This window comes from Sphaeramia orbicularis, chromosome 16 (genome assembly GCF_902148855.1).
Source record: "Sphaeramia orbicularis chromosome 16, fSphaOr1.1, whole genome shotgun sequence".
Taxonomy (NCBI): domain Eukaryota; kingdom Metazoa; phylum Chordata; class Actinopteri; order Kurtiformes; family Apogonidae; genus Sphaeramia; species Sphaeramia orbicularis.
The window spans coordinates 20,316,993-20,337,151 of NC_043972.1; the positions used below are offsets into that span (position 1 = coordinate 20,316,993).

At 37.0% G+C, this 20,159-nt stretch overlaps 1 protein-coding gene across 2 annotated transcripts; it reads left to right on the forward strand.

Moving 5' to 3' along the window:
• Positions 1-1,880: 1,880 nt before the first annotated feature.
• On the forward strand, positions 1,881-19,218 carry LOC115435202 (uncharacterized). 2 transcript variants are annotated; one of them, XM_030157468.1, is made up of 11 exons: positions 1,881-2,429; positions 5,467-5,832; positions 9,941-10,306; positions 12,877-13,230; positions 13,343-13,360; positions 14,170-14,233; positions 14,336-14,379; positions 16,315-16,465; positions 16,845-16,958; positions 18,182-18,252; positions 19,045-19,218. In XM_030157468.1, exons 1-11 carry the CDS (start codon positions 2,046-2,048, stop codon positions 19,066-19,068), a joined length of 1,956 nt encoding a protein of 651 aa, XP_030013328.1. In that variant the 5' UTR covers positions 1,881-2,045; the 3' UTR covers positions 19,069-19,218. The 2 variants fall into 2 exon arrangements, with proteins under 2 accessions (XP_030013328.1, XP_030013329.1); XM_030157469.1 differs by lacking the exon at positions 9,941-10,306.
• The last annotated feature ends 941 nt before the right edge of the window (positions 19,219-20,159 follow it).

The following is a 20,159-nucleotide window of genomic DNA, read 5'->3' on the forward strand; positions in this document are numbered from 1 at the left end:
TAAAGTCATTGGCTACGAGTGTTAATGATTATTTCTAGATTTTCAAGAATAACCTGCACAAAATACTGAGTTTTTTGTTTGTTTGTTTTTTTGCCTAATTCAAGAGATATGTTGATATTCTTTAAAAAATATGGTTGAATGGTGAATGAAAATAAATATTCCACTGTAATTTCTATAGATAATATTTGCACTTTAGCAAAAAAAAAAAAAAAAAGTTTGTGTAGTTTTTCATAGTGTTTCATAATGCTGTCTGTAACCAGGGCTGTGTGTATGGAAGGAAGTAAATCATCAGATTTCAAATTATGTCATCAGATTTTAAATTATAAAAGCCACTGAATTTATAGTACTGGTTTTTTTGTTTTTTTGGGGTTTTTTTTGCACTGAAATTAAGTATTTGATTTGATTTGATTTGATTTGATTTGATTTGATTTGATTTATTTATTTATTTATTTATTTATTTATTTTTGCGCTTCCATATGTGTGTCACAATTTCTAAAGCTTACAAACTTGCAACTTACTTAAATGACAGTAGGATATGTGGGAATATAAACATGCTCAGTGTTCAATGAACGTCTACTGTACATTTTACAGTCTTTGTCTCCCTCTGTTGGCCGTTCACTGTACTGCACACGTTTACATGCAGGGCCCACAAATTAGTTTTAGTTCAGAGGTCACATACAGCCCAGTATGAGCTCATGTGGGCCGGACCAGTAAAATAATAACATAATAACAATAATAACAAAGATAATCTGCTCCCTCTAAAATTATTGTAACATATTAATAAGTTGTTTTTGTTTTTGTTGTTGTTTTTGTATTTTGTGTTTTGTATTGTGCACATTGAAATTTGGTGTCAAATGTAAAGTGTGTTGCAAATAAAAGGTATTATTATAATTATTATTATTATTAGTAGTAGTATTATTATTAAGTGACTACCATTCTCATTTTTAGGTGCTAATGCAATAATCGTGCACAAAATATTAGATTTCTGCAATGATATCCTGCTAAATTTCCCTGTTTATAAACTGGACCTTAAATGTGTCTGAAGCAGTGAACATATTTCTACACATTATGCAGAACTTTTACCTGCAGTGAAGATTAATCACTATTTATTATAATATTATCCTTACTATTTTGTGTTTTTTCAGTGAAAATCATGTATTTTCCTATATTTACTGTAATTCACGGATCATATAGATGTTCATTAAAGCTCAGTGTAAATTCAAAGGTTATTAAATCAGAAACAGAAAAAACTGAAGAAAAAGTGACTTTTTCTGCAAAGATATCATTAACTGAACGTAAAAACGAGCATCTCCATCTGCTGTCATTGAATGAACTCCATGGGTTTTACTGGTGAATCAATGTTGTAGAAGATGACAGTGTTTTCACGTTCCCTATGGAGCCTCTGGGTCATATCTGATGACCATGAAAAGATGACAAACTGCATTTTACACCCATTATTTACATGCATTGATAGGATTAGTGGATCAGAAGTTTTAAAACATTCCACATCAGTCGATTATATTGGTCACCAGTAACTGTTTGGGTCTTTATGGGTTAAACTAATTGTTGATTCTCTGTTGTAGAGGTAGATTTTGGTGAAAAACTCAGCTGCTTTTTCATCCTATGGGAGTTCAGTGTAATGCCACAAAAATCAGTAAAATCAATGCACAGAACAAGAGAAACTGAAAATAAAATTATAAAAACATGTCAACAGTTTGTTTTCTTGATCTTGTTTGTGTTGAAATAGTTTCCAAGCAGAACAAACCCCCCCTCCAGGTTACACAGTAAGCACAAAATCACAAACAGATGTTGAGCTACTTACAAAACTCTCATCAATACTGCTCTGAGACCAGTTTGGCTCTCATTCTGTGTGGGGCACCTTATTGTCATGTGAGTTTACTAAAGGTCCTAAATCAGCGCCTTGTTTGTAGGAACTCGATTCGTGGATGCCTACTCCACCTCCTGAGAACACTGGGAGGAACACACGGGTCCCAAACCTCCAGAACTTCTCCTCAGCAGTGGAGGACAGTCTGTTTCTCTGAACCATGAAGAACCTGGTCTTACTGGTTTTGGGTTTGTTGCTGTGTGCCAAGCAGGCAATGCAAAACAGAGCAAACTGCAGACTGGTTACAGCCACCTTTTGCCAGGGTGTGGGCTACACCACCACCCAGTATCCAAACGGGGCTCCGGGCTACATGCTGCAGCCCACGGGTCAGATCGTGGAGACGGCCTGTTCAGCCAACGTTGGCATCCTCATGTGTCGCGTGGTTGTGCCTGAATGTGGCTCTGATGACGACAGCCGCCTGAAGCCCTGCAGAGCTCTGTGTGAAAAGGTCAAGAGTGACTGTGACTCTACTCTCAGATCCAAGAGGCTCACCTGGCCCTCAAAGCTCCGATGTGAGACTTTACCAACATCCAACTGTGTGCAGGTAAGGAATAAAGATCATGTACACACCAATAAGTATCAGTCATATTGTGGTATATAGTATAGATATGCTTCGACTGGGAAGGTTATTATTGTTATTAATCATATAAGCAGAAGGGTTTGGGGTTTATAAGTTGTGCTTCTTCTCACTCATTTTCAAATATGTATTCTACAGGGTGGGGAAGCAAAATTTACAGTGAACATTTAGTTGTTTTTTCTCAGCAGGCACTACGTCAATTGTTTTGAAACCAAACATATATTGATGTCATAATCATACCTAACACTATTATCCATACCTTTTCAGAAACTTTTGCCCATATGAGTAATCAGGAAAGCAAACGTCAAAGAGTGTGTGATTTGCTGAATGCACTTGTCACACCAAAGGAGATTTCAAAAATAGTTGAAGTGTCCATAAAGACTGTTTATAATGGAAAGAAGAGAATGACTATGAGCAAAACTATTACGAGAAAGTCTGGAAGATACTGTTAAAGAAGAATGGGAGAAGTTGTCACCTGAATATTTGAGGAACACTTGCGCAACTTTCAGGGAGCGTGTGAAGGCAGTTATTGAGAAAGGAGGAGGACACATAGAATAAAAACATTTTCTATTATGTCAATTTTCTTGTGGCAAATAAATTCTCATGACTTTCAATAAACTAATTGGTCATACGCTGTCTTTCAATCCCTGCCTCAAAATATTGTAAATTTTGCTTCCCCACCCTGTATGTCTTATGTTCAAGTGTTTTGTTTATTTATTTTCTTCTGTTTGACATTCATATTTGAAATAAATACATCAATCAATCAATATTATCATCCTTTACTTAAAGCTTTAGTAGGAATCAGAGAAACTAACACCAGGATTAAACCTGCACAACAGGGATTAGACCAGGTGTCAGGCTCATTTTAGTTCAGGGGTCACATATGGACCAGTAAGACCTCAAACAAAATTATGTGTGTGTTTTAGTTTTTTGCTCTTTTTTTTTTTTTTTTTACTTTAGTCATTGACATTATCTACTAATGCATGTTTACAACTAATTTCTCTGCTATATCTGCAACCATGAAATGTAAAAATGAAACTGGGGGTAGGAGTAAAGAAGTCTTACTACTTCTCACTCCCTTTTGGGCTATTAGGGGTGTATATTAGTATTAAATTATTGTATATGTTTATGTATATTTGAGTACACATAATGATGTGTATATAATATGTGGATGTTATGTTATTTCTGTCTTATTGTGAAATTGAAACAACACTATAAATAGAGCGCACAAGCTCAAAATAAACCAGTCCATCAATCAACATCATATCCTTTTAATAATGACAACTCCAAGCTTTTTTCTTTGTTTTAGAGTGGAAAAAGTAAAATTACATTTTGAAAATGTTTAGTCAGAGTAGCATTAAATAAAGCTGTCAGACAAATGCAGTGGAGGTTGTGTAATCACCAACATCTGTTTGTTGGTTTGTTTGTAGAGGATTAAACCAAAACTACTGCACCCATTTCCATGCAAGTATTGAGAAATGTGTTGAGAAATCCCACAACCAGGAATCCCAGAAGGAAAATGGGAAAACAGGAGGAGAATGAATGAGTGGAGTTCTTCAAAGATTAATGAAAAACATTATCTGGTACCAAAGAAACCTGAATCTATTACTTTCAGAAGTCACACTGTTAATTAAATCAAATAAACCATATAAAGCTAAAACATTCAGACATTAATAAAATAAATAAAAACAGTAATGTGAGGAAAAAGTAAGTTTTGCAAGAAAATCTATCATTAACAGGATATATAAACAACCCAACATCTGCAACAACTGTCTTGGACAAACTACAGTACATGGGTTTTATTGTGAATGTTGTAGAAGATGATGGTGTTTCCATGTTCACTACGCACGCTCTGAATGTAAAAAAGACAAATCTGATACCAATGAAGAGCTGAGAAGTTGCATTTTACCTGAACTATTTACATGTATTGATAGGATAAGGTGATCTATAGTTATTAGACATCTTAAATCAGTAGATGCCTTTGGTCACTGGCAGCTGTTTGGATCCATAAAGACCCAAACATCCACTGGTCACCAAAAGCAAATGTTCTAAAATGTTTAATACCTGTTGATCCACTAATCCTATGAATAAATGTAAATAATTGGTGTAAAATACAGTTTGTCATCTTTTCATGGTCATCAGATATGACCCATTTGGATGTTCAGAGGCGTGAACGTGGAAACACCGTCATCTTCTACAACATTGATTCACTAGTGAAACCCATGGAGTTGGATCAATGACAGTCGATGGAGACATTTATTTTACATTAATTACTGATATCGCTGCTGAAGAAGTCACTTTCTATTAAGTTTTCTCTGTGTTTGATATAAGAACTCTAACTTTAATCTGAGGTTTTATGAACATCTACATTTTTTTGCATTCATTCATTCATTCATTCATTTGTTTTGAGCAGAAGAAAAAAATAAGCATTTCTTTGTGTACATGGAACTAATAGCAGAGCAAATACTTTAATAAATAAAGGTGATTAAGACAAAACAGCAGTTGCCGTGTACACTAGTAATAAAATTAATTCAATATATACTGCTCAAAAATGACAGGATCAGTAAATTAAAATTAGGAAAATACATGATTTTGATTGAAAAAAAATCACAAGATAAGATAAGATAAGATAAGCCTTTATTAGTCCCACAAGGGGACATTTCAGGTTTACAGCAGCAAAGTACAAGCACACAAGAGCAAAGAACAAGAGCAAAGAAGTGCAAAATCAAAATAAACACAATCAAGAAAGTTATATACACTATTTACAGCTGAGTACATGCTGATCATGTCACAGGTTTATTGCACAGTTTACTGTATTTGTTTATTGTACGGTTATTGCACAGAATTAATATTATACATAAATGCTAATAAATCCCAAAAGATAAGCTAAATATAGTGAAAAAATATTTTAGAACTGACACAACAGTAACACTGGGTCTTTAGGGGTTAATGATCTGTTTTCTAGTTGTTCTTTGTATCTTCACTAATGTCTCTGTGGATCCAGGGCCCACCCAGTCGTCCCCCTCCAACACCACCTCCTACATGTCAGACCATCACTATTCCTCTCTGCACAGGCCTGTCCTACACAGAGACCGTCCTGCCCAACATCCTCGGCCACAGAACCCAAGAAAACGCAGGTCTGGAAGTAGGGCAGTTTTATCCACTAGTGAAGGTGGAGTGCTCCCCTCAGTTGAAGCCCTTCTTATGCTCCGTCTACACCCCTGAGTGTGTGTCAGGAAGACCTCGACCTCCCTGCAGAACGCTGTGTGAAAAGGCCCGATCAGGCTGCGAACCGCTGATGACGAAGTTCGGCTTCAGTTGGCCTGAAAGCTTGAAATGTGAAGCCTTTACAACAGAGTCCTGTGAACAAGTAAGTCCCAAACATTCAACTTTAACAGCTTTTACAAATACATATCGCACAGAACAAAACAGCTACAGACACATTTAGGGATGGGAATCGTTAAAAATGTAACGATTCCGATTTCATTATCGATTTTGCTTATCGATCCGATTCCTTATCGATTCTCTTATTGATTTTCATTGGGTGAGGGAATAAAAGAGTACAAATGGGTGTGTTTGTATTAACTGTCTTTTATATTTCCATCTGCACAGAAAATATAACATATACAGAATGTACAAATAATAATGATAACAGATGATGCCGGGCCCGGTTCGGGGGGGGGGACGTTTGTTGTCCGCACCAGAACCGGAACTGGGCCCAGCGTTCACTCTGCCGCTAGATTCACAAGCGCCGCTAAGTAGCAAATCAAATACGTGAAGTTTCTGTAAATGAATCACATGCTGGGGACAAATGTTTGAACATATACCACCCTTCTGAAGACATGGAAACTTTGACAGTGTTCCAGTGGACCTGGTGTCATCTTTTGTAGACCGTTTCTGCCTCAGCACCATGTTGGCTACGTTCTGACCAAAACAATGCAGCGTATGCGTGACGTCATCACGCATGTGCAACGAAGGCGGAATCGATAAGCAGAATCGTAAAGCAGGCAGGCAAACGATTCCAAGGAATCGAGCTACTGGGATCCAGTTCTCAAAAAGAACCGGTTCTCGATTCCCATCCCTAGTCAACTAAAAGGTTTCAACAAAACAGGAGGTGTATGGACAAACACAAACAGCTGCTGAAAACATCTGGAGACTGATTAAAGTCCAACTTGGATTAAAAATATCAAACACCTCTTTCTGATATTTCAGCATCTGCAAATTCTTCCAGGACAATGTTTTGCTTTCACTCTCTCATTTCCTCCTCAGACAAATTCAGACAAAACTAAATGAGATGAAGAAATATTCTCATCTGACTGAAGCTGATGATCTCATCCTGTGATTTCGCTAATTCTAAACCACCAAATCAAGACCAAACCAGATAAACAAACACATGAACTGAATGAAATAACTTGATTATTGAACCTTACAGTTGCATATTTATCTTGTTAAAATGAACTGGAAGCAGCTGGTCTCCATGGAGTTCATCATGTAGCTCAAAATAAACTTCCTCTTTTTTTTTTATGTTTTACAATGAATCCTAAAGTCATCAGAAAACCTAAAAAGCCCTGAACAGACAAACCAAACTCTGATTATAACAAAATAATGACAATTCTTTTTGTGACCACCATACAGGAGGGTAAGGGGGGCATATATCAGGAATATCACATACTGAACCTTTAAGGACTGATAAATGTTTTACAAGGCCACAGAAGTCTCAGTGAGTGTTGTTTTTAATCATTTACACACTGCTGGAGGATGTTTTGAAGTATATTTGTCTTTGGTGGGTGTGCAGGTCTCTTATACAGATACTAACATGTGGACCCATGGGGATTCTAAAGGGTCTAAAGATCCTCTGATACAGTTCATTCCTTTACTTTCTTGGTAAATTCCACTGGCATTTTCAGTTGAATAACCTCTCAGCTGGCATGTCTGTTTCTGCACACAAACTTTGATACCATGGCAACGTGGCCCTATTGTTTATCTGTTTGTAAAATCCTTGATACACAAAATGGTGGACTCAAATGCACGACTCACCGAAAACTGAAGATTTTAACAAAAGTATTTTAATATTGAAAAAGTCATTGAACAAAAAGTGCTCCCAAGGAGGATATATAATACTACTCAAAAGAATCTCTATGATAAACAAAACCCTTACAGAAAAACTGAAGGAAAACTGGCAAACATGAAAAAAACCTGGTTTGGACGCTTGACATGAACACGCTAACAGAATACGACGAACTGGCATAAGACAAAGGGAGACAGGGACTATTTATACATGAGGTTGGGGAACACAGGTGACACCAATCAGGGGTGGGGCTAACAATCACACTGTCAGGAAAACACACAAAGGGAGGAAGTCCAGGTCTGAAACAAGACGGAAGAGATGTGTACAAAATAAAGCAGGAAGTGCAAGACAGGACCAAATGTGAACGACTCTAACTTAACATAAAGTGACTAATCAAACAAGGACAAAACACTGAAAACCTAAGACGAGACATGAAACGCTAAACATTAACATGACTAACACACCTGACGAGACATGACACTGTTGCTAGGTAACCAAATTCAATGATGATTCTATGATTCTGGGCATAGCAATGTGATCGGCCATCAGGAGGCTATTGTATTCCAAAATTACTAATATCTCCCAAATAGTTGGTTCTATTAACTTGCCATTTTTGCTAGTCTCTTCCTTGACCAAAAATACAGGAGAATGCCACAAACTGTAGCAGTCAGCTCTTTCTGGATTTTGTGTGATGCCTGAGACACACAGACAGAGTCCACTTCGCTTTTATAATATAGGTCAGGGGTGTCCAATCCTGGTCTTCAAGGGCTGGTATCCTGCATGTTTTAGACATTTCCCTCTTCCAGCACAAGTGACAGTCGTTATCAGGCTTCTGCAGAGCTTGATGATAGGTTTATCTTACGAATCAGGTGTGTTGGAAGAGGGACACATCGAAAACATGCAGGATACCAGCCCTCCAGGACCAGGATTGGACACGACCGATATAGATGTTTATGAAGCAAATGTAAACGGTTTGTGGACATCCCAATAAGCCAGTGTTTTTCAACCTTGGGGTCGGGACCCCACATGGGGTCGCCCGGAATTCAAATGGGGTCACCTGAAATTTTCTAGTAATTGATTAAAAAAAAATGTAAAAAAAAAAAAAAAAAACTTAATTACTGAAACTGCAGCACTGTGGTACTGTTTATCTTTCAAATGTTCATTGTGGTCGGTTTCAGATGCTGCAGCTCTTTCATGATTCATAGTTTGAGTTCTTGTTTGTTCAGTATTAATTGTCAGCCTTGTAAATCCAAGCTGGACTGACTGTACATATCCTGACCAAGGAAAATAAAATTCTCACTTTGTGCCGTAATCTACACCTGGCTTTTCTGCCTCTGTCCATAATAATATACATTATATAGACTAAATGTTGTCTAAAATTAACGTTAATTTGCAACATAGCATAGCAAACTATTCCATGATCAAAAACAAAATAATTTTAGCAAAAAAAAAAAAAAAGTCCGGGATTGCCAGAAATTTGTGGTGTTAACTCTTTCATGCATTGTGGTCACTCCAGTGGACAGTTCTTCTCCAGCTGTTCTCTTGTATATTCATGGGTTTTGTTGTTTTAGTTCCATATGAGCCAACACAGTGGACACTTATGCAACATCCCATAATACATTGCAATTCATACCATTACTATAACTTTGCTGTTCTTGATAAACCTGATCTGCAGTGACATGTTTAAGTGTAAATCAGTTGTTATTTGTTAGACAAAAAGAGTTGCTTTTTGCACATTATATGAGGTAATAACTGGCATTGGAGTATGGTAAAATGTGAGAAAACATCAAATTAGCAGCCTTAAAAATGTTTTTATTTCATCGTTTTCATTTTACTTTGTGATATTGGGTTTTAAATATGTATTTCTTTACTTAAAAAATTAAATGCATGGACATTTTTATAACTCCATGAAAAAAAAAACTTGATCGCAATTTTTTTTTTATGCCTAAGGAGGTATAAAAACACTCCAGAAAAAAAAAATCTTGACTAAGGTTCTCATAATTCATGCATGAAAGGGTTAAAATGGGATCATGAGCCAAAAAAGGTTGGGAACCACTGGCCTGAGACAAAGCTAATGGAGATCCAAATAAATGAAATGAAATGAATAAAAGAACAAAATGAGGACTAAAAATGGGTGTCATACATTACTGATTCACCCACTGCTTCTTTCACATGAGCGAAAATTGAAGAAATAAAAAAAAAAGTCTCCGTTTTGAATGTCTGGGGTTGCCAGAAATGTTAAAATGGGGTCATGAGACAAAAAACACTGGGAACCACTGCAATAAGCTATCAGCAAAAAGATGCAGCTGGTTTGACTTGAGTGACCTCCAGACCACATCAAGAAAGACAGTTTGGACACTGATGTTTGGACACTTCAGTTTTCATACTCTTTCTGTTTCCATCCATCCAGGGTCCAGACTTCCTTTTGCCCCCAACACCACCTCCAACATGTCAGACCATCAGTGTTTCGCTCTGTTCAGGTCTGTCGTACACCCAGACGGTCATGCCCAACGTCCTCGGCCACAGGACTCAGGATGAAGCAGCTCTGGACTTGCAAACATATCAACCACTGATACAGGTGGAGTGCTCTCCTCATCTGAAGTCTTTCTTATGCTCCGTCTACACCCCTGAGTGTGTGTCAGGAAGACCTCAACCTCCCTGCAGAACGCTGTGTGAGGAGGCTCGATCTGGATGTGAATCGCTGATGACAAGGTTTGGCTTCACTTGGCCAGAATCTCTGAGATGTGACGCATTCACCACAGATTCCTGTGAACATGTAAGTCTGTCATTTTTTTTTTTTTTTCTTCAAATTTTTATTCAGAAAAGTCTCATAAGATATTATACAGGACATCAATGGTACAAAGTACACTGTTCTCCTTTTTTTTTTTTTTTTGCAAAGAAATAAGGGCATCAATAATGCTCTCTGAAAGGAAGAAAAAGAAAGTGAAAGAAAAGAGTAATATAAATAAAGTAAATAAGTAAGTAAAAAATGGATAATAATAATATTATAAGTTTGTACACAGAGCCAATCACACTTATAGGAAATAAGGCAGAGAAAATATGCGTAAATATATGTATACACACAAAGTAGAATTTATAGCACAAAGAAGAAAAATAAAATAAAAGAAGAAGAAGGAGGAGCCTAACAGTGCACATGTATAATTAGTATTTGGATATTCAAGTATAAAAGGTAACAATGAACACAAGAGTAGCACATGAAAAAACCTAAAAAAGCACTCGGAGAGCACAGACCTCCACCAAGGCAGATCAGTGCCCCCCATAAATCAACTGTTTATAGAGGGTATGCACGTGACGTCACCGTTAGCAGAAGTCACCGTGGTTCCGTCCACTGAGTGGCAGAAAGAGGCAGATGAGTAGCGGCTTTGGCTTGAATACTGCAAAAACTTTAGAACAATCTAAAAAATGGGGCAGAGCTGTTGTGCCATTGATCGCACAAATAGGTTTAAAAAGCACTCGGAGCTATCGTTTTAGCGGCGACCTAAAGCCAAAGACAGAAGAAGCAGACGGATCGCTGCAATTCGTAGAAATAACTGGAATCCAGGCAACCAAACCTGGATTTGTGGTTGTCATTTCATGTCAGGTAACGTTAATTTATGCTGTATTCTTGCATAAAATCATACCTTAAATTACATATCATTTTGGCTAATGTTACTTCTTAGTAAAGCTCTTAATATTAGCATCTGTCATTTAGTTCTATATTTCAGAACTGAAACGTTTTTATCTTCAGTTGTGTGATTCTGAACCTTGTGCTCTACATGATTTGTAAACTAGCTTAAACTGAGGCTAACCTAGTTTTCCAAATAAGGGGGTACTCTAGCACAAAGCTGTTGTAGCTGTGTTGTATCCAGTATTTGATGTTAACTCTACTTAAATCTCCACAGTACCAGTAGGTCATCCACTCACTTGGGTCAATACTAAGGGTTCAACTCCAGTAAATCAGTAGTGAACTGTGAGCACTACTGCTGGGCCTTTACCTTGGCAATCACCGCCAAGAAAATACGTCTGCACTGACAGAAAACCTCGAAAACAATAGTATGTTGAATTGAAAGCACTCACCAGCTGTAATCCTCTAATTAACGATGACGAGGATGTCAACAACTCTTTGTCTTTTGGATGCTTTCAGGCTTTGCATTGGGGATTTTCCCAGCGTTGAAATCAGGTTCATATAAATGTCAGGATACGGGATTTCCGGCCACATATCAATGTTCGTAGACCACTTGTTGTTTGGTAGTTGTATGGATCCGTGTCGAGTCCAGTTGTCTTTAATTTCATGTTATATTCCACATTTTTCCCTGTCTCGCTGTAGTTACTGCTATGCTCCGCCATGTTGAGCCGGTTTGTTTTTGCCGCTCAATCTGACTTAGAGGGGCGTGGCCCAGGGGGGAAGTGACATATGTGCTTTCCCTCTATAGAAGAGGGATGCCATTTTACATTGATAGAATCTGCAAAACCAAGTAAAGCACTTTTCTACTTGAGATACAGGGGTTGGACAAAATGATGGAAACACCTTAAAAAATCAACAAAATATAATTTAATATGGTGTAGGTCCGCCTTTTGCGGCAATTACAGCCTCAATTCTCTGAGGTATTGATTCATACAACTTGTGAATTGTTTCCAAAGGAATTTTAAGCCATTCTTCAGTTAGAATACCCTCCAACTCTTTTAGAGACGATGGCGGTGGAAGTCGACGTCTTACTTGAATCTCTAAAACTGACCATAAATGCTCAATAATGTTGAGGTCTGGGGACTGTGCCGGCCATACGAGATGCTCAACTTCATTAGAATGTTCCTCATGCCATTCTTTAACAATTCTAGCTGTATGGATTGGGGCATTATCATCTTGAGGTGAAGGTGTTTCCATTATTTTGTCCAACCCCTGTACATTTACAATATAATTTTACCTCTCACCCAACTACATATAATTACAAGACAAATTGACTTACTCAGCAAAATATAACATTAACTGAACATAAAAAGTGTCTCCACCCACTGTCATTTGTCAGTGTTGTAGAAGATGATGGTGTTTCCATGTTCACGACAGAGCCTCTGAACGTCCAAATGTGTCATATCTGATGACCGTGAAGACATGATAAACTGCTTACACCAATTATTTACTAGTATTGATAGAATTAGTGGTTCAACAGGTATTAAACAGTTTAGATCAGTAGATGGTTTTGGTTGATGGTGGACGTTTAGATCTTTGAGGGTTAAAATGACAGTGAACAGAACTCATCTCCACTGTATTTCACTGCCACTTCATTTACAGACATTGACAGACTTCAGATCAGACTTGTTACTGGTGTGTGTGCTTGTGTTTTGTTCCAGTATGGTGTTGGTAGCAGCGGGGGTCTCTGTAAGCCCATCACCATCCCCATGTGTCAGGATCTGTCCTACAACATGACCATCGTCCCAAACCTCCTCGGACACACAAGTCAAAGAGAGGCCGCCGTGCGGATGTCCTTCTTCAACTCTATTGTGCAAACCGTGTGTTCCGTGGACATACGCCTCTTCTTATGCATGGTCTACGCCCCCAAGTGTGTGCTGGGGGAAGTGCAGCGGCCTTGTAGGTCTTTCTGTGAGAAAGCCAAACAGGGCTGTGAGAGTCACATGAACAATTTTGGCGTTTCCTGGCCGGTGGAGCTGCGATGTGAATCATTTCCGACTGAAAGATGTATCACAGTATGTAATGGATGAAGGAACACAAACAGAAATTTACAGTTTTTTTAATGTTGAAATAGTAGATTCTTCTCTGGTTGTGTGTTTCTGACATCCTTTTTTCTTCTCTTTACAGGAGGACAACAGATCTGGGGTATTTCCTTAAGATTTTAAAAATTTTTACAAATGATCATAAATTCCATCTGATCAGATCAGTCTCTGTTTGAGGTGGTTAGATGATACATATATATCCTCCACCTCCTGAGACCCAGCAATGCATTTTGGTCCTCTGTAGGGAACGAGAGTTTCACAGCTTTACTTAGAAAAAAAATCCTCTCCACACCTCGAAGGACATTCCATAAAAAAATAAAATAAAAATAAAAATTGTATCTGAAAAACTGTTGCATTAGGCTTTTTCCAATTAAGACAGTTATTCAATGTAAAAAAGCCAAAACATTTACTTTCCCAGGTCTCAGAAGGATATATAGATATTGTTGGGAGACTTTTAATAAAACAATGATGAAGTTGTCGAGGGGCTAAGCAAGGGAAAAAAGAATCTTTACCTGCCGGACGTGCTGCTAAAAAATAAAAACTGAACTCCAGAGGAATGTCGTTCCATACATTTATTAAAGGCTAAAAAACAAACCCTGAAAAAATCCAACAATGTCTAAAAACATCCAAGACAGTATACTTTTTTTGGCGGCAGTCAGCAAAGTAGGACCCCCCCCCCCCCTCACCCTCTCAGTTCATTCATTCAACAGGTAAAAACGTAGGTACCACCCTCACATGACTCATCCCCGGATGTGACAAAAGAAATACTACCTGGCACTTACCAATGTTTATAGATATAGATAAGATATAAATATTCTAACTGGACTATTACTGTAATTACTAGTCTTGTGAGAAATACTTCCTTGTCTGAACCAGTGACTCAGGTGATCCTTGTTTGCTTGTTTCCTTCAGATGCTGAGTGCTGAAGATGTTCTTGCTCGACTAAACGCTGGTGGCTATTCTGTTCATGGAAAAAGTCAGTTTATTTTGTGTTTTCGTCTTAAGAAAAATGACCATTTATATCATTAATGATGGAACATGTTCATTCTCATCATCATCTTCACTTTCCCTCATTCAGCTCTGAGTCTGAGAACAGCCCACCTGCTGCTGACTCTGATGGATGTATCCTTTAAAACCTCAACTTTGGAGCCTGTTTTTGTGCTTGCAGCTCATCTGCTTAACCCGTAAAGACCCAGTGCTACTTTTGCGGCAGTTCCCAAATTAATTTTTCTCCCTATCCCTATTTTCTCCAATTTATTGGAATGTTATGCTCTATAATTTGTGTTTCTTCAATAAAAATCAAGTATTTTCCCATATTTAATTTACTGATCACGTAGATGTTCATAAAAGCTCAGATTAAAGTTAATTGTCATAATGTGAGAAACAGAGAAAAATGAAGAAAAAGTAACTTTTTCAGAAATTATATCATTAATTGAACATAAAACAAGTGTCTGCATCCACCGTCATTGATCCAACTCCATGGGTTTTACTGGTGAAATAATGTTGTAGAAGATGACAGTGTAACTTCGGAACCTCTGAATGTCCAAATGGATCATATCCGATGACCATGAAAAGATGAAAAACTGTATTTTACGCCAATTATTTACATGTATTGATAGAATTAGTGGATCTGAAAGTTATTAAACATTGTATATTGGTAGATGATTTTGGTCGCCAGTGGTTGTTTGGGTCTTTATGGGTTAAAACAGATTAGGATCAGTATCTACAGAGGGCCATAGTCCTGATCCTTCTGTTGTATCCAGTGGGACCTAAGTTTAGATAGTTGAGATTTTTGCCATATGTGCATCACATACAGAAAACTGAAATTACAAGAGTCTGAGGCCCCATGGAGCAAAGTGAACATAGTATAAAAAAATATCAAAAAAGTATTTAAAAAATAGAATGGGATATAACTATAACCTATAAACATTAAACAATATAACTATAGACTTAGAATATAACAATAAACAGCAGGGGGTTGAGGAGACAATAAATAGACAATAAAGATGAACAAGGATGAGAAATGAATAACCTTTTGATCTTGAATGGGCCACCATTTTCTCATATGATCTGTGTCAATTTACAAGCATAGATAATAAAGAAACATGTAGTTTTGTATACATCATATTGCACATTAAAAGATTAAAAGAGGTGAAAGTCACTACAAGTCTGGTTATGTTGAAGCTGCAGAGACATTTTCAAGAACTCTGAACAGATTGTGGACAGACAGTGTTTCCATGACGTCACCTCCACGACTTTGGGTTGTGTAGTCTTTCTATTTATATCCTGTATTTTCACAGTCTCATAGGTCAGCATTTTTACCACAAACTGCAACTTTATTGACTTGTAAAATTATCTTTTAAACTGACAGACATATAAACAGTGGTGTAATTCAAAGAGGATAGAAAAATGTCTTGTTTTACAGAATTCAATAGAATAGAATACAATACAATACAATACAATGCAATACAATTACAATACAATACAATACAAGACAATACTGGAATTTAATTTTTTGGTATAAAAGTGTCAGGGCTCAGGATCTTTATTACTACTGATCAGATCAAATGAACCACTTTTTTTAGTGTTCTTCATAATTATCCTGTGCTACTAAGAAAACAAATGATATTTTTTCATGATACACTATCACATTATCTCAAGATAAATTAATTAATTATACAGGACGCCCTTGGAAGTGTCAATAATAAAGATTTGGTAAAATATGATAATTCGATGGTATAGTAATGGTATTATACAATAATCACTGTATTTATTTATTTAGTGTTTTTACATTACAATAGGAAGGCTTGTACTATTTATTGTTAAGTATTTTTTATTGTTGCTGTGATTGTCTTTTGTTTGTTATTTATTTGTTGATCTTGGGTGGAGAGAGAGCCAGGGCACACTGTGTTTGATTGCCATGGTACTTGTACCCTGAATGCACATGACAAATAAACTTGAAACTTGAACTTGAAACTTCAGATTTAACATATGATTAGCTGCATGCACAGTCATTCACAACTTCTGTATGTGAGTATCTTTGACCCCCCCATTCAGACAGATAATTCTGGAGACCTGGAGGTGGTGGAGTTCTTCAACCTGGAGCACTATGCAGCTGTAGTGAGGAGGGAGTATGTGGAGAGCTACGAGAAGAGGAGACCACCTGCTGTGACTGAAGTCCAGATGAGAAAGGCCCTGGTTGCCCGCGGTAAAACTTTACATCTACAATACTTATTATGAAAATACACACATTGTCTTTTGTTTGATCTCAGCATGTTGAAAAAGTAGATGCATGTCAGTCTATTTTTTTTTAATTACCTCCGCCAAGGAGGTTATGTTTTTGCCAGGGTTTGTTTGTTTGTTTGTCTGTCTGTTTGTCTGTCCGTTAGTGTGCAGCATAACTCAAAAAGTTATGGACAGATTTGGATGAAATTTTCATGGTTTGTTTGAAATGGGATAAGGAAGAAATGATTAAATTTTGGTGGTGATCGGGGGTGGGGGGGGTGGGGGGGGTGGGCACTGATCAGCCTTGGCGGAGGTCTGCGCTCTCCAAGTGCTTCTAGTTAATCATTGATTCTGTTTTGCAGGATTCAGTCTGGATGAGGACACTTTCAAGACTCTGTGGCGCGAGTACAGAAACAGAGATGGAATCGACTACGACGAGTACATGGCCGCCATCACTAAACTTCAGATTCTCAAAGGTAATAGAGACAAAATTTAGAATAAATAACTTTTAGATGTATAAACAGTTCAACAGCAATAACCTCCTGAGACCCAGGAAAGTGAAAGTTTTGGCTTTTTATACATTAAACAATTGTCCTGATTGGAATCAACAGAATCCATAGTTTTTTCAGATGTATTTTTTAAATTATTTTTATTTATTTATTTATTTATTTATTTATTTAATGGAATGTCCTTTGCAATGGACAGTATTATTTAAGTAAAACGGTGAAACTTTTGTCCCCTATAGAGGACAAAAATGTATTGCTGGGTCACAGGAGGATAAGTGAAAATGCAAAGGCATAACTGTTTAGATGGAAAACATCAACGAAAATCTACTGCTTCTTCTACTCTGTTTATTAAAGCCACTTGTGACCTAGACTACAGCGCCGCCTGCTGGTGACTCAGCACATTCTTGCTCAGGGGTGTGAAACATATGGTCCACAGGTCAAAAGTGGCCCGCTAAAGGGTTTGATCCAGCCCACAGGATGAATTCGCAAAGTGCAAAAACTACACAGAACATATTAACAGTCAAAGCTGTCATCAAGTCTTAACAAATTGTTTTAATCATGAAGTTAAATACGATATTTTTCAGTTCCGGATGCCTGTTATTAAATGTTTTGTACCTTTATAGATCCACTCCAATCTGTAAGTTGTGATACACATCTGTACATGATAAGCTGAGGCATAATATTGTTAAAATAGAAATTTAAGGCATTTCATAGTTGTTCAGGTTATTCACATTTTTAAAGGATAGTTTGTAAATCTAAATATTTTTATTTTGTAATTGTACTTTTTTGCACTAAAACAAAGAGACACATCTGGAGTTATCATTATTTCTAGGTTATTAGGATATCATTTTAATGGTCAGGCTCGCTTGAGATTAAATAGTGCTGTATGTGACCCCTGAATCAAAATGAGTTTGATACCCATGTGAAATTACTCGCCCCAAACCAGTTTTATTGAAATGCATTCAGTAATTTGCAACTTTTCCGAAGTTCGCTTCAAATTGTCTTGACATTTTATGGCAACACAGATGGCGTAACGATACTTTTTTCACTACAATGCAAAAGATATGAAATGATGGTGTCAGTCATTATTTTGTACTTCACCATTTGACAGACAAGCTCCTTGAATGGCAGGAGGTTAAAGATTTATTACTTTATATTGTGTCCAGATGTGAAATGTTTCTTTTCTGCCTCAGATCGTTTTGTGGCCAATCGGCTGAACGTACCCTGTGTCGACTGTTACGTGGCCAGCTTCTCCTTCATGCAGGTGAGTAAAATTAATCACTGAACCACCTCTATTTAAAAACATGTATAGTCCGGTCCAATCACTAAGTGAAATTGTAGCTTATTTTGCATTGATCCAGGTGATTCCATCATGTCTATGTGTGTGGTGATGTCAGCATATCAATTGCCTCTATATATGTGCCAAATTTGAAGTAAATTGAAAAAAAAATTGATGCTTTTTTAGATATTTGAAATTTCGCCCATTATAAGTAAATAGGTGAAAAAAAAAGGTTTTAAAATTTGGTATGAATTCAATCAATAGTTTTACTGACACAGACATTTGACATTTTGCCCATAATAAGTAAATGGGAAAAAAAAGAATTAAAAAATTCATAAAAATTTTTAACTTTGACCTATTTTTCCCAAAATGTAATGAGATCTATTCTGGGTCACTGGTAATCTACAAACCAAATTTGGTATGATTTCAACCGATAGTTTTGCTGCTAGAGTGTTAACAAACAAACAAACAAAGAAACAATCGAACCAAAAACAATACCCCTTGCCTTCCCTTCGAGGGGGCGGGATAATAAACAAACAGGAAATCAACATCAGCACTGTCTATTGGACAAACTGTCATTTTACATATCGATATGTATCCAGAATTTGCAATTGGTGCATATCTACAAATACAGGAAAACGCATTGTGAGTGACTTTTAGTAATAAATGAGCTAAATATGTGAAGTACACAGTCTGTTTCACAAGTACATTGAGAATATATTTATCTCCAATGCTGTGTATCCTGTCTGAAATAACTCTTATTCTTTCTCTCTGCAGTTCATAAAAGCAGCAATAATCTGAGGATCAAACAGGAGCTCAGCTGAATGAACTGAAGAAACATTTTAGCAGCTGTTCGGTGGCACTGACATAACATAGACAGTAACAACTCCACTACGCATCATTATGAACACATCTTTACCATTGAAAGAGAATTAAATATTGGAAATACAATGTTGTACATCTGAGTTTTTTTGTCTTTTGTTCTTTTATCTTTGTTTGTATTTCTGGATCATGTACTGTTTATACACTGCCCAGCCAAAAACCAAAAAGTTGGCCGTGCAGTATTTGACTGCACCACCTTTGGTTTGGATTACAGGAGACATTCTCTGTGACATCTTTTTTGTCACATAATGCTTATGTAGAGTCACAATAAGATTCATAATATTTTTTCCATCCATATTTGCATTCATTTTAGATTTTTGATAGTGGAGAATCGGACCACTGCATCAAGTCTTCATCACATCCCAAATTAGAGTCTGGACTTTATGAAGGTTAATCCATGTGTGAAAATGAGGTCTCATTCTCCCTGAACCATTCTGTCACAAGGCTGGTGATCAGGATCAATCCTGGCATTGTCTGATCTTTTTGACATTAGAGACATGAGAGGACACTTACTGCTAGAGTTAAATAACCTGTTACAGCTGAAACATTATCAACCACTGCAGTACTGACCCATGGAAAGATCTTATTCGTAGTTGCTTCCAATGATCTTGTATTTGTACACTGATTAAATTGTGGTTGTCACGTTATTATCCAGTGTTATTTTTCTATATGGGATAAATAAAGTTTTCTGAATCTGAACTATTTGATCCAAGCAGTTACTTTTTTTATGTCCAGGCTGTTTATTTAACTCTAATTGTAGTAAGTGTCCTCTCATGTCTTAAATGTCAAAAAGATCGGACAATGTCAGGACTGATCAGGTTCATCAGGCTTGTGACAGAATGGTTCAGGGAGAATGAGACATCATTTTCACACATGGATTAACCTCCATAAAGTCCAGAGTCTAATTTGGGATGTGATGAAGACTTGATGCAGTGGTCCCATTCTCCATCGTCAAAAATCAAAAATTAATGCAACTATGGATGGAAAAAATATTATGAACTTTATTGTGA